The sequence below is a fragment of the Telopea speciosissima genome, chromosome 9, assembly GCF_018873765.1.
Source record: "Telopea speciosissima isolate NSW1024214 ecotype Mountain lineage chromosome 9, Tspe_v1, whole genome shotgun sequence".
NCBI lineage: Eukaryota > Viridiplantae > Streptophyta > Magnoliopsida > Proteales > Proteaceae > Telopea > Telopea speciosissima.
This window is the reverse complement of record NC_057924.1, coordinates 29,975,593-29,990,832: the sequence shown is the minus strand read 5'-3', so window position 1 is coordinate 29,990,832 and position 15,240 is coordinate 29,975,593. Positions and strand designations below refer to the sequence as shown.

The window sequence follows — 15,240 nt, the reverse complement described above, 5'->3', positions numbered from 1 at the left end:
GGACTTAGAATGCTGCCCTATAGACATCAAATAGTCCAATTTCTTGGACAACATATCAACCTTAGTAGTCATCTCTATAGTTGGATTGATCTCATAGGGACCATCTTTCTTTGGTTGCCCAATGTGTGGAATCTCAGTCCGAGAGGCTGAAGCATGATGTTGGGAATTCTCACTTAGGGTTTCAAAAAGATCCCATGCTTCCGTCTCATTCTTGTGCATAAATGTTCCACCACAAGAGGAGTCTACCATCTGCCTATATCGGTCATTGAGGCCATCATAAAAACACTGGACTAACTGCCATTTCGGGACAGCGTGGTGGGGGCATTTCCTAAGTAATTCCTTGAGCCTCTCCCACACTTCATGAAATTGTTCGCCCTCTAATTGGGAGAAACTAGTAATGGCTCATCTAAGGCTATTAGTCCAGCCAATGGGAAAGAATTTTTTTAGAAATTCCTGCTGCATCCCCGCCCATATAGTAATCCTAAGCGAATCTAGGGAATGAAGCCAATGTTTGGCTTTGTCCTTTAAAGAGAATGGGAATAGGAGTAACTTTAGGGCATCTTCAAAGAGGTTTTGGATTTTGAATGTAGAGCACACCTCTAAGAACGCATCAAGATGCTTGTAAAGCTCCTCATTAGCAAGTCCATAATAGGATGGTAACATCTGTATGATGCTGGACTTGATCTCATATTGAGCAGCCTGAATGGCAGGCAGCTGAATACAAGATGCAGGGGTATAGGCAGTTGGAGTGAAGTGCTCACTCAGCGGCCTTCTTGGCTGGTTTTTGTCACCCATTTTATTACTATTATTCTTAGGTCTAACCACAAATTGCTCTATTTCGAAGTCAAGGGCAGTCAGGTTGGGGTGCAAAGAACGTCGACCATGCATAAAGCACAACACAGGTTGAACGTGCTAATTAAACAAAAATTAAAACTAGTAATTTAAAACGTGATAACTAATAAAAATAATTAATAAAAATAAAAATCAGAACTAAAAAGAAAACTAATTTAAAACTGACGAAAATACTTACCTGGTGTTGGCGGTTGCGCAATTCCATGTGCTACCCCCGATGAACGATTACACATATGAGCTTAAGGGGTTGGGGGAATTAAAGTTAAACCTAAACACCCAATCTAACACTGGAATAAAATAAAAAAATTACATAAAATAACCCAAATTACATAAAGTCTAGGAATTAAAAGTAAACCAAACGGACAGCTTATCCTACTCGATCTACTCGGCTTCCTGCACAAACACAGAGAATGTTAGGTATACTAAAATTAACCTAATAAAGAGATTATAAATAAAAATAAAAATTTTGCAATTATAAAATTAAAATTAAAACAAAGTAACACAAAACAACTCAATCAATCCTAGCAACCGTGCTTCAGTTCCCTGGCAACGGCGCCAAAATTTGATCGTGTCGTTAATCGGTCAAAAATAAAACCCTAAACTAATCTAGCAAGTAGCAAGTAAGGGGTCAATCTACAGGGAACTGGAAGGCTAAATTACTAAGATGAAAGTGATGAAAATTAAAATACAATAAATCTGATTTTAAACTAAGAACAAAAGAAACAACTCTAAACTAACAACGCTGTGCAAATACGGGAGAAGACTATCTTTAGGGTTCGAATTCCCAATGGGTTGCTATTCAATTCAGTTGCATGCATCGATTTATTATAACCACAGGCCTAATAATACCATAGAGTGTAGGGTTCCATCTAGGTATGGACTATCTTGACGAGTACTATCGTCCTTCGCTTATAGGGCTTGGTACGCTTAGTTCGTTCAGCTATAATCCATCATCGGTACAACCACATAAGAACAAAATACCATTGCTTGAATGAAAAATAATAAATCACAGAAACAAAATTTTTCTACTAAATACATCAATTAAAGTCATCCAAATAGGGATGGGGTCTCAACATCAAGCAATCAAGCATACAAACTAGAATTTTTAAATAACAAACACCGTAGTTCATCCACACCTAAAGATAGAAAGAACTTAGCCAATCATGGTGGAAGGCGACAAAGGACAGCAATGGTGATGATGATCCATGAAGCTGGAACAGTGATCTTCCTCCTCTCTTTCTTGCCAAACCCAAGATCCAAAAATAAAACAAAAAAAGAAACAAAAGAAGAAAGATGAAATAAGAAGAAGAAGAAGAGAAGAGGGCACGGCTAATGGCTATAGAATCGAATGGGATCGCCTTGAATGGCAATCTGTCCGTGGATTTATGTATCTATAAGAGATTTAATATAAAAAAAAGAAAGAAGAAAAAAAAGGACAGCACGAGAGATAGAAAGAATGATGGATATCCCGAATCCGTGAGGGATTTGGATAGAATAGATATAAGAGGAGGGAGAGAGAAGTGAAATATAATTAGGAATGGTAGGACCCATTAAGGATTTGAGAGGGAGAAGGAGAGAAAATTGAAGTTGGAGAGATAGATTAAACCATACTAAATGAGAGAGATATATTAGAGAGGAGAGAGAGAGTTTAATGTAGATTATAAATTTGATTAAAATTCTCTTTTTGAGAATATCTCTCTATCTTGGCCCCGGGTGGATCCAGCCCGAGAATTAAAGTTGCTCTAGTTAACTTTTTGGACGATATGAACCCAAGGTCGGATATCTTCTGAAGATGCCCTAATTTTCTGAAATTACAGTTATACCCCTAGGTCTTTAGTGAAACATCTTCCAATCTCGCCCTTGATAACCTATGAGTCGATCCATGGGTAGCCTGGTGCCTATGTAGCACTGAACTCCTCCAACCTGGTTTTCTCAATTTAGTCTCTGAAAATGCATTTTTTTTCCAATTATTCCCATATGCCAAAAATACCCCTGTACCCTGAAAAAGACAAAAAATACCCAAGGTAGCTCCATTCTAAGCAGATAAAATGCAGAATTAAATGGGATAATTTCACACATAAATGTGTTCATCAATAGCTACAATACCTTGTCGTTAGAGCTTGTTTGACTTTGGTCATCTGGGAACCTTGGTGATTGTCGTTCCCCTGTATTTCTTTGTCCTTCCGTCGAGTGTTATTTACATTGATGTGGTTTTTACTGTTCTCAAGGGAAAGAGTTCTTTCCCGGTCCTGTAGTGGACGTGGGGGTACCTAGATCCCTTGTAAGAAATTGCGTTGCAGCTCCACCATCTGTTCCATCTTGTCCTGCCATCGAGCCTGCAGTGCGTCGAACTGTTCCACCGTCATGTACCATGACGGGTCTCCAGGGAGCCTCGGATGAGACTCCTCCTGCTGTGATTCATTCACTTCAAGGATCAGATCCTCTACTTCCTAGCGAGAGCCCGCAGGTCGGCCCAAAGCTCCTCCCTGAGCGGTGGTAGGGGCGAAGGTTGGAGCGACGGCTCCACAGCGGCTACGGTGGCCTGAGAAATCTTCGATTGATTTCGGGTATTCGTCATGGTGGAATCTTCGTAGGTTTCTGTTCTTCGCTTCCCATAGACGGCGCCAAAGAATGTTGCACAAAGAATGTTGCTTGAGGGAGACTCTCAAGCACTGCAACTTATAAGCTAGCCTGGGCTAGAAAAGATTCTAGAAAACGAAGACTACTCTTTAATGTTTCTGTGAGGATCCGTTCCTTTCTGGGAACCACACGTGAAGGGGTTTGGTGTCACCCCCCCTGCGCACTTGGCTCAGAATCGGTTTGGGGTTATGCTCCTCAGTTGGAGAGAGAGAAGGAATGTGTCTTCTCAAATGATTATGATTTATCAGGGGATGGGGGTTGTACAATTAAATGAAATGGAGTCGCTACCTAGGATTAGGGCCTAGGACCCATGGTGTAGCCCAGTGAAGGGCTACGGGACTTTGTTCTGGTGAGAGATTCAGGGTAAGTGATCAGGTTACGAGAGTGGGAAGGTGTTAGACACCTACCTCGCCCGGTAAAACCGATCGTTCTACTTGACGTTGGTTTTCAAATATTCTTCCTTCATAAATGTCCTATTCCCACATGTACGGCTAGAATGATGCGCAAACTGCTTAATTAAATTAACTACTGTACACTACGCAATTATAATTTAAAAGTCTACATTGCTACGGAATTGAAGTGGGATGAAAGAATTAAATACCTGTATGGGTTTAAACCAATGCAGATATTCGGAACGAATCGCGTCCCCCAGCTCAGGTGGAGGCAAAAGACTGGCTTTGTCCTTCGTCAGATAGAGTAACGGCATCAGAAAGTAGTTACCTGGATATAAGGCAGAATAACGGCGTCAAAAAAATATTTGGGGAGTACTTACCCGAATGTCAGGCAGCATAACGGTGTACGGGTGTCGGGTGCTGAGCCTCGGAAAGAACAACGGTGTCAGAGAGCTTCCAAAACTAAGCTTCTTCAAATATCGGGAAGAGTAACAGTGCACGAGCGTCGGATACTAGGACCTCGGACAGAATAACAGCGTCAGAAAGCTTTGGAAACTAAGCTTCTTCAAATATTGGGCAGAGTAATGGCGCACGGGCGTCGGATATTAGGATCTCAGACAGAATAACGACGTGGAAAAACACTTCGAAAATTGGGGATTAAGACATCGGGCAAGTTGACTAGGCCATGGGAGACTTCGAGGTTTTGGACAAAACCGGGTTAGGAAAGGTGGGTCTAGAGGACCCGAACTCTAGACAGAGGGACTAGGCTCGAAGGCTCAAAATTGGACAGGGGCAAGGCCTCGAAACTAGGAAAAAGGAAAAAAACTAAAAAACTGGAAAACTGGAGCTCAAAGGGTCCCCCTTCTCCTCAACTTGAGACCTTGTTGAAATGAGGGGTGAGGGGCTATTTATAGGCAAAAATCCTTCTAGTAGCGCCACGGGGGTTTTGGCGGCGCTGCCGGATGGAAAAAAACTCATTTTGGGTACCCTAGCGGCACCGCGGAGGGGGAGATTTCCCTGGCTACGGCGCTGCCAAGCGGCGCCGTGCCCAGGCTCGAAACCACTGGGTAAGGGCTTTAAGCGTGGGTGTGGAATGGGGGGTCATTCCGAGAATACGGGGGGACCACGGGTGGAAACAAAATGGAACAGGGGGTGTCCGAGTTACCCCGAAGGAAAGGAGTATTTAAAGGGCATTGTCAGTCTTTCACGTCCGATTGTCGTCATCGCTGGGGAGTGACAAAATTCAGCGTCTACAATTTCTTGATTTCTCTATTGATTGAAAAATGACTTACATGGGTGCCAGGACCTTTATTTATACAAGTTCTTTCTCAATCCCTTTCATATGGTATCTCTTGGATCCGCCAGAGGGCTTTCCTTTCTGGTAAGGTGGTCCCCCGTATGCTCGGATTAGGAAACCCTTGCAAAAAAGGGGGATACTCCCCTCATATCTCAAGATCTTCCATCTTCATGCACGTGAATTACGGTTATTAGCCTAGACCCACTTGGAGGTTCCCAACTGACTTTGCTGACGTGTCTAGGTCTGCATAACCATTTCATCCATAGCCCCCATTTTTCTGGCCAAGGGCTGGTTACTTGTAACCCAAGTCGGTCCACGGGTCATGTAGGGATAAGATAGATAAAACATGGTGTATCAGAACTCAAGTGCCCTAAGTAGGTGTTGGGCTTGGGATTATCATAAGAGTATGGTGAGGAGAGTTCTATAAATGTGAAAATCTGTGACGTGTAAATGATGGTTTGATATCGGGTGGTGACCGGCCGACCGTTACATCGATATCACACCTGTCGTAATGTTACCATGTGTGGATGTAAGCTAGAGGGCGAGAGGATAGTCGGCCTCCGAGTATGGCACTATGGACTCTACCTCTAGACTACACCCACGTGTGGCTATATATATTTATATGCATTTCAATAGTTGTTTGCTGGCTATGATGTAACTAACCCAGTACTACGACCCTTACTGACAGGGGTTTAAGTGTCGGGCAAGCCCATGGGTCGTGACCGTATTTCGGGGTAGCCGACTGTAAAGTTCAGGCACCGATTGCATATCGGGCTAGGCACCAAGACGGGGTTTGTATCGGGGGTTTACGGACAACCCGATGAGGGGGTCTGGTCTCGCAGGCTTCCATCGTAGCATGGGTTTGACATGGTCAGAATGCCATTCGGTTTATGGCACTGTTGCCAACGATGCTACCTATGTTATTGTAGTACTTGACCCGACTTAAGATCTCGTTGTTAAGGGAAAAATGAACAAATGCATTCATGCATCATATGTGATGTGCATACTTTTAACATGCTGTGTTATTGTATCTATTGATGTATGGTTGTGTATGGTTTCATTTATTTGTTGTGCTTGTGAAAGCTCATCCCTCAGGAATCTTTGTTTTTAGATATGAATGCAGGAGTGGCGGACCCAGCTAAGATTGATTCAGCATATCATTTTGGTGAAGACTACGAGGTTTGGATTGCCCAGCCAGAGATGGAGCAGGGACCCGATTACATCTATGATGAGTGTTCTCATGAAGCACAATAGATCGGGCTTTGGCCCAGAGATTTTAGATATTATGATATTTGGTCTGGAAACTCGTGGATGATTGTAATTAATGGCATTTGGAATTTGTTACATTCCTTTATACTTTAGACTTTATATTAGTACTTGTGATATGCTGGTAACTTGGAAACTTGGATTAAACCGATCTATATGAATATGGTATCAGCTAGAATTCCCTAATATATATATATATATATATTATCTTCATTACTTTTTGATGCAACTCAGTTTCTTTCTGATTCTTTGAATGAGAAACCGAGTAGTGTACATGACACAGTAAAGTGTCGATCTTGTGGTTTGGTATGGAATAGTAGGGTATTCCCGTCATGTGGCCCTGATCTAGAGATGGGGGTGTGATAGACTCTGGTGGGTAGGATTGGATTGGGAAGAGTTGGATGAGGTGAAGTTGGGTTGGGTTAAGATGATATGGGATTGAGCTAGGTTGAGGTGAGGTTGGGCTGGGTTGTGATGGGTTAAGATGATAAGCGATCGGGCTGGGTTGGGCATGGTTTTCTTCTACCAGTATTGATGACTCGACATCCAAAGTAGGATATAATTCGAGCGAATTTAAAGCCCTCAACTTCTTTGTTATCTGGAATAATTCCTCCCCTTATTTCTCCTACCTTTCTCTCCTTTGATTCAATCTCCACCAAAGCATTAGCAAGACAAACAACAGAGTTTGTTGGTGATAAGCCAGATGCAGGTTCCATTCCAACTTTTGAAACAGAACTAGAAACATATCCGCCATCAAAGATACTATTTAGACTCTTCACACCTAACCGATTTTAAGGAGTCTCTAGTCAGTCTTTCCTTCTTTCTTTCTTCTTGTTCACAAGGTAGAATTGATAGAAATACTCATTTGATTCTTTTCCTCACCGTTAAATGCGGTGTGCAAACTCTAGAACATGCATTCTTAAGTATCTAAACTCCTCTGGGTTTCCTTTGCTTAAAACTTTGGGAAGAGTATTTATCAACAAAAGATTCCCCCTAATTAGTTTTATTAACCTATGATTAACATTATGATCGCCTACTCCAGAGGAAATTATATTCACTCGATAATGTGCATAGGCAACATCATCTCTCTACAGAGCTCAATGATAACTATGTTCTAGGCTTATCAAGAAGGAAAATCTAACAATTTTCTTGTCATTTCATAATATGAGAAAACTTTTTTTAAGGCTAGAACTATCTCCCGTGGACGACGAGAAGCTAGACAAGTACACAAAAACAGATTGACGGCAAATAGAACATTAGTTACAGCAAGATTTCCAATAATGACCATTGGATCTTTTTCCTTTCTTGCTGGATATAAACAAATAATCTAGAATATTATATGAGCGCATTTTAAGTATATGCCATGATGAAATAATTGGGAAGTTCAGGGCATTACGTTTTGGCTATAACAATACATGTGAAAGTAGTGTCAGTTATAGATAGTTTGGGGAGTGAACTTTTTTTTTCTTTTTTATGATTATGGTAAAGCCTGGAAAGGACATGGACCACATTTCATGATATAGTGAACCTTATTAGTAAAATTTCACTCAAAAATACACTTAGTTTCAATGAGTATTGAAAGTTAGAATGAGTATATTAACTGGTCAATTGGTCAATCTAATTAAAACTAAGAATTAAATGGATGAAATTGTCCAGATCTCATTTTCTAATTTCAGCAATGAACAAGATGTCTAAGCCCAGATTTTTGTCATAAGCAGGCAGTTTACTGTTTTCACACCCTGCTAGAACTTTGAAGAATACTCCAGAGGAAGTTACATTGGCTTCAACTTTTTGCCTTTTATCATGGTTTGTTCTAGTTACAAGATGAGCATTAATAGTGTCAGACAGATAAAACTTCCCATTATTATGCCGAGTTTTGGATCAAAACACATACAACCAAGCAGAAATCATGAAAACTTGCAAGGATATACTCTTCCATATAGCAAACAGTAAAACAACTGCAAATCAACCATATAGGCATATTTTAACAGGGTAGGAAGGAAACTTGTACACAAGTATCCAGTGTCTGACTTGGATACAGAGCACCCAATGCCACACTTTCTGAAAATTATATAGGCTTACATATAAAATTTGTGTCAATATTGGTGTCCCATAAAACAATATTTTCAGACACTGAAGAGTTCTTGTTGCAAAGCTCACAGGTAGAAGAGAAGCAAAGAGATTAACTTCAAGCAGAAGCAAAGCCACAATTATGATGAGGTAGTGCTTGATGCCCAACAACAATATTTTACTAACATCACCATGCAAAGCTTACGAAAATACATGCTACATCCCTATCTTCAGCTTCACCTCATTATTGAGAAATTACAAACCTAACTAACCAAGATACAGAAAATGGCCGTATGTTTTTTCTCTCTCTTGATTCTCATATACATACCTGGTACACTAGGTATCACATTTGACATCAGATTATCAGATTAAGATCAGATTAAAAGCAAACATGGGACAACAGTGATGCAGATGACGGCTAAGGTGGCAATAATTGATCCTTGGTCAAATGCACTTTGCAAGCTACCAGCCCGTGAGAAATGTTGGTAAGCCAAGTATGCTGCAATCACTAAAGAAGCAATTGCACCCTCTTGTGTTCCTCTGCCCATCAAAAAGACAGGAAATATGAACAAGGTTAAGCGAAAGGGAAGGATCCAGTAAATAATCTCCCACACACTTCAACTCACCTTAGGTTCATTACTTGGAGAGGAGCCACAATCATAAGTAGCAATGCCATGAAAGGAAGTTCAAGTTCACCTAGAAACCAAGAATTGTGGATTCATTATGTTCCATCAACCTATTTATTGCAATAGATCATCATAGAGGAAGCAAATTACGGCAAAACCAAAATATGATTGAACATCCTTTCACTTCCATTTATTTTGTAAGTATTTTTTTTTTTTAGTTTGCTTTAGCCTTAAGGTGCTGTGGCTAAGCTAAATTTTATTCATTTAGACAAAGGTGTATTGGTTTCAGGCACAGTTGTAGAATATCAACAAACTGATCTTAAAAACCATGAAAATCCAACGTGTCCATGTTTTTTATTCCATATGTTATGAGAAATATTTCTTAAATAATTTAGTTCATTCAAGTACAAGAAAATATGATAAACATGTAAAGTTTATAAATTGTATATACTGGCATATACGGGCATCTGACCCAGCCAAATTCCAATAAATGGAGTGTACTTACTATGAAAAATTTATGATATTGAAAAAAAAAAAGAACAAAATTATTAAGCTGTTCCTGAAGAACCACAATTTTTGAATTTTATTTTCCTAGCAGGAAGTCTGTAACTCCTTGTTTATTTGATAGTCCTTTGAGTCTACTAAGCCCATGTCTTATGGGATTTTATTTGACCTGCATCAGCATGGTACATTGCAGCCATGAGGGAACTGCCATGGGTACCAATCCAGAGGACCCGCCATCCAAGGACATTTGGACTGGCCAGGACAGCACTTTCAAGGTGGTGAAAAATAAAATGTTTTTATGTGAAACATGCTGAAAACTATTATAAAACTAACTGATTTCAGTTAATCACTAAAACTCATATGGTTTGATTGCTAACTCATTCTCTCAACAGAATGACTTTATTGTTTTACACCCCTCTCTCAGGTTTAACTCTGAACATAGTAACTCTTGCCAAATCATATTTTTTTTTTTTTAAAAAATTTATATTTATTGGGCAAAGGTTTCCCACAATGCCAGAGTGGGAAACCAAACCACACCAATGAGAGGCTAGGCGACGGATTCGTTCAGTAGGGGGGGCACATTTTCTCTGAGAAGATAGAGAGTCAAGTGGGGCCCATGGCTCATTATGTGAGAGGGCTTGGGAAGGAATTCCCACTCTAGGGTCCCGGGGACCTTTTTCCCCTATTTATTAATGAATATAAAGTTGTAAAAGAAAAGAGGAGAAATTATGATGGTGATTGCAACTGTTATGCTAGTAAATGATGGTGAAGGACTGAAAACATTATGCCTGTTATTTCAGTTCTAATCATTTTAGCTGTTACTTGTTGCAAAGAGGCTGTAGGCCAACATAACTATGAAAGACAGGTTCATAAGTAATTAGCAAATCTTTTCTTATAAAAAAAAAAGGTTAAGGTCACTCAACAAGTTTAACAATATACGCACCAGGGATAAAGAAGAAAAGGCGAACAAGAAGAGCCAAGAATGCAATCCAATTACCATATTCACTCCTGTCAAATTAATTCAAAATAGAAAAGTTCATCTAATAAATTTCTTGCAGAAGAAAGTAAGGAAGGAAAAAAGATCAAGATCATACCAACATCACCTACTTGATCCATGAAACTATGCTTGAAGGTGCTTGTAGAGCAAACAAAGGAACAAGAAATGACTTTTGAACTGCAGTGCCCCTGGAAACTGCTAGAATCCTAGAAAAAAGTCCAATATCTGTTAGATAATTTCAATTTCCTACAATATTAAGAAGATACCATGAACTCTTGAAACAAAGGACATCTCTCATTCTAGTGGTCCACACTCAAAACATAAATTTCTGACTGTGACAGAAGGACCATAACTTTTGGTCAACTAGCAAGCTCAGTAAATCTCAAGGTTTTAAATCTCGGTTTTGACCAGCCAAGAAACCGAGATTTCCCAGGTTTCGACCGAAACCTGGTTGAAACCTGGTATTTTCTGGGCAAAATTCGACATATAATTTTCTGTCAAAACTGGTCGAAACTAGGCTGGTCAAAACTGGTCAAAATTGATCAAAACTTGGTATTTTTTTGTGGAAACTACAGAAATGTGCAAAATATGGTTGAAACCTGACTCATACCAAGTTTCGTCTCGGTTTCCCAAGAAACCGAGATAACTTGGTCGAAACCGAGTTCTTGAACCATGACAAGGCTTAAACTGAAAACATGAAAATATGAACTCCGTATTGTCATAGTTGTAAGTTTGCTTCAACACAACATAAAAGTGAGAAAAATTGCTTTGATTTTATTTCAAGAATTTCCCAATGGTAGGTAAGTCAGAATCTCTCTGCGTAGTTTGTGTTGATTTGCAATGGCACAAGGAAAAGGGTGCTTTGGGGGGAGGGGGGGGGGGGGGGGATGGTATACAATTGCTTGGCCACTGAATCCACTGTCCTATGTTTAATTAAGCATAAATCCTGCATTTCATGAAACTGATTTGTTGAGTTTGGAAGCTCAATTCACTTGCTCCACAAGAAAACTTAGCTATATTTATCAATTTAGTCTATGTTGTACATGAATGCCATTTTTCCAGTTTATTACCATACCATTTAGGTTTACTAATGGTAAAATCGTGTGATTGGACTCATTTTACAAATCCATTCTTCATGAATCAACCAGTCACAGTATCAGTGTTGATGCAGTAGAGTTACATCAGCTGGAAAAGTTTGTCTGAAATTTTAATGGAATTACAATCACTATATAATTTTTTTAAACAAAAATAGGGTTATCTTGCCGTCCCAATAATCGTTACGGCCAAGAAGAATTAACATCTCAGGATCATCAGAATCACAAACAAGAGAGAGAGAGATCAGATACTTACGCGGAGGCGACGGTGCAGACCCATTGTAGGGTTCGAGGGCTGAGAGGAGCAGCGTAACAAACGGCCCCAGATCCACGCTTGTTAGTCTTCAATTGTTGAAGCTTAGGTGAGAATCTGCAAGCATTACGAGATTCAGATGTCCGATTTGATAGATAGAATTAAAATAAAACCAACCTTACCTGAGGGGATGAAAAAGAGGGTTATTTGATTGATGAGTGGTGTTGAAGAGAGAGCAAAGTTTATTACTCTGAGAATGGGATGAAGTCAAGTGGGGAGAGCAAAAGGGAAACGAATCCCTGCGAAGAGAAGAGGAAGGCTGCGGGAGGGTGAGAGTTAGAGATAACATCATTTCCACTCCTTTTTGTTTTGTTTACTAATCTTCGTCTTTTCTGCAGATGCAGAGTTGCAGATGATGGAGGGAAAAGAGAGTGGAGAATACAGAGAGTAAGGCCAGGTGACTCATTATTTGAGTTACTTAAACAGAAACTGACACGTAGCCATAGACCCCGAGATTCGTAAAGTAACACGTGTCTAGCAAAGGCTATGTAGACAGATTTGACTCCCGAAAACCCCACAACCCAAGCATCTTCGAAGCCTACCGGATCCAATGATCCAATCTGATCTCTATACAGAAGTGAATCTCAATGAAGTCTGTTTCTTAAGGGATACTCTATCTCCTTGTGAATCTCAATGAAGTCCGTTTCTTAGGGGATACTCTTATCTCTTTATTTCAAGGCTTTTGGGTAAGCAAAGCAATAAATTTGAAAGAAGCCAAATATAACTTTCAGCACTTCTACTCATCCTAAGATTGAGAGGTGATTTTCATTGAGGATATAGGGATTCAGATCCTCTACTGTCGAGCTGCCCGGTAGGACCGTGCTGCCTAGACACAGTGCTACGCACAATGACGGCCTTACCCTCACTCGGACAAGGTGTTTGGGCAGGGGTAAGGCAGACATTGCATGCAAAACCGTGTCTAGGCAGCACGGTCCTGCCGGGCAGCTTGGCAGTAGAGGATCCAAATTGGGGAGTGCTCACCTATAAAATTAGGATTTGACGTGCAACTGCACCTCTGTTTCAGATTTAAACTTTGAAGACTTAAAAACCAACCACGACGAAGACGACGACAAAGATGGACATAAGTGTTTCCTTCGACATACGACATATAGAAAAGCCGCGAGCAAAGAGAACAAAACAGGTGAGGATGGAGCTCCGCGATTTGCAGAGGAGCGTCGACGATATTGCAAGTACTTGAAGTGGCAATGGCGGTTTTTGAATGGAGCTCCGCGATTTGGTCTCCCCTCTCTCAATAATATGTGAATCTCAAGAAACGGAAAAAACATAAATCTCTGATTTTACCTCATAAGGTAAAATCTTGAGATTAAGCCTTTTAGGCTAAAATATTGAATCTTAAGATTTGGTGAATTTAAGGATGTAAATCCGTTTTTCCAACCAAACGGTTAAAAAAATTGAGATTCATGCGTCCACAGATGTAACACCCACAGATTTACGCAAGCAAACGCAATGTTATGGATCAGATCCCAAGAAATACGTTGGGTTGCCTATCGAGTTTGGGCTTTCTTTCTTTTTTTTTTTTTTTTGGTAAGAATGAGATTTATTGAATATTAACCCATGGCAAAGCCAAGGCGTCCAAGGTACAAAACTCTTGAGGCCAAGGAGAGGAGAGGGGCCAAACTCAGGTTGACAGGGCCTTGCTAGGGAGTCTGCTACAACATTGCATTCCCTAGAAATAAAAGACAAAGAACAATCCAACAAGTAAGTTGCCAAATGAAGGATGTCCTAGATGATGGGAGAGGTCTCCAAAGGAGCTGTTCTCGAAGGATCATAGATGAGATGGATCAGCCCGAGGTTATCAGATTCTATTTGCACCCGATCAAAGCCTTCAGCCAAAGCGTATAGGACAGCTGAGCACACTGCTAAGCCTTCTCCACAAAGGCTGGAGTTAAATTGGGTTTGTTCTGAGATTACCAAGACACAAACACCTTCATGGGTTCCAGCAACAAGACCAATTCCCCCAAACAAGAATCTTTAATCTTGGAGGCATCACAGTTGAATTTGAAGCTGACCTTGAATAAAAACAAGGTGGAAGCCGATGCCGACATTGCCAAGATGAGGAACGACCTTTTGAAGTCATGACAGAAAATAGGAAACTCTTGGATGAATAGACCCGACTAATCAATAGCATAAAGACAATGTCTGAGGAGTTAAGTAAGGTCAAGTCGGACAAGGAGAAGCTTAAGGAGGACTTCAAGGCTGACCTGAAGGCGGCTGGAGAGGAAGCTATCGAAGATTTCAAGTCATCCGAGGAATTTGAAGACCTGGTCTACAAGTATTGGTCAAACAACGGTCCAGGGATCAAACCATGGTTCCCTAGGGAAACCAATATACAGAAAAATTAGGGTTTTGCACACCTTGGGTTATCCCATGGTGTCCCATGGGTGCCCCATTAAATTTTAGGGTTTCCCATGGTCCCTAGTGCATCCCTATTAGGGTTTCTCCTTCCCTATTGCATCCCATAAAATTAATTATCACAATAGGGACCGAGAAATTCTTCTCTAGTCCATCACATGGCAAGAGGGATCCATCCCATACTCGAATGCGCAACAAAAATTAATCGATTCGAGTTTCTTTCGCATCCCATAAATATTAATAATCAATGAACAGAAGGAATTAATAAAGAACTGCTAACCTGGTGAGCCTCAAGTGTTGCTCCTCCAATAGACAGTGGTTCTTCCTCCAGTGAGCGCTCCAAGCAAACAGATCTGAACCTCCAGTGGTGCTACCAAGGTTCTACACGCCAATCCCAGATGCCCTCAAACTCCTCAGCACAGATCTAGGGTTTCATAAACCTTAACTCTCAAACACAGGTGAGAGAAGCAAGAAGAAGAAGAGAGATCACAAGAGGGAGAGAGAGAAACCAAAAATATAGGAGAGAGAGTGTCTGCTCCAAAAACGTGGAGAGCTTCTCTCTTCTGCGTTTTATGGTCCCCTATTTATAATAATAGGGTTTAATTAAATCCTAGATAGATTTAATAGAGCCCTAGTGAGAGTCTGACTCTCTCTCTCTCAGTCTAGCAGTTCTGTTTAAACTCAAAGTGCTACATAGGTGAAGAAGCAGAATCTAATAGGGAAAGCATTAATTAGATTCTTTATTTAATTATTAATGGATAGTTACAATTAGCACCAAATCCATTAATTAAATAAAGAACCAATTAAATTAGCAAA

The 15,240-nt window shown here is 40.4% G+C and overlaps 1 protein-coding gene and 1 non-coding gene across 3 annotated transcripts; one reads left to right on the top strand and one right to left on the bottom strand.

The window, feature by feature from the left end:
* Positions 1 to 307: 307 nt before the first annotated feature.
* On the top strand, positions 308 to 414 carry LOC122641215. The gene has a single exon (XR_006329863.1). It is a non-coding gene; the product is annotated as a small nucleolar RNA R71 (small nucleolar RNA).
* Positions 415 to 8,731: 8,317 nt separating this feature from the next.
* LOC122639298 (cold-regulated 413 inner membrane protein 1, chloroplastic-like) lies at positions 8,732 to 12,444 on the bottom strand. 2 transcript variants are annotated; one of them, XM_043832121.1, is made up of 7 exons: positions 12,174 to 12,444; positions 11,995 to 12,108; positions 10,755 to 10,850; positions 10,591 to 10,655; positions 9,144 to 9,213; positions 8,879 to 9,057; positions 8,750 to 8,802 (listed from the first exon to the last, which is right to left on the bottom strand). In XM_043832121.1, exons 1-6 carry the CDS (start codon positions 12,341 to 12,343, stop codon positions 8,892 to 8,894), a joined length of 681 nt encoding a protein of 226 aa, XP_043688056.1. In that variant the 5' UTR covers positions 12,344 to 12,444; the 3' UTR covers positions 8,750 to 8,802; positions 8,879 to 8,891. The 2 variants fall into 2 exon arrangements, with proteins under 2 accessions (XP_043688055.1, XP_043688056.1); XM_043832120.1 differs by having other exon boundaries at positions 8,732 to 9,057.
* Between the last annotated feature and the right edge of the window lie 2,796 nt (positions 12,445 to 15,240).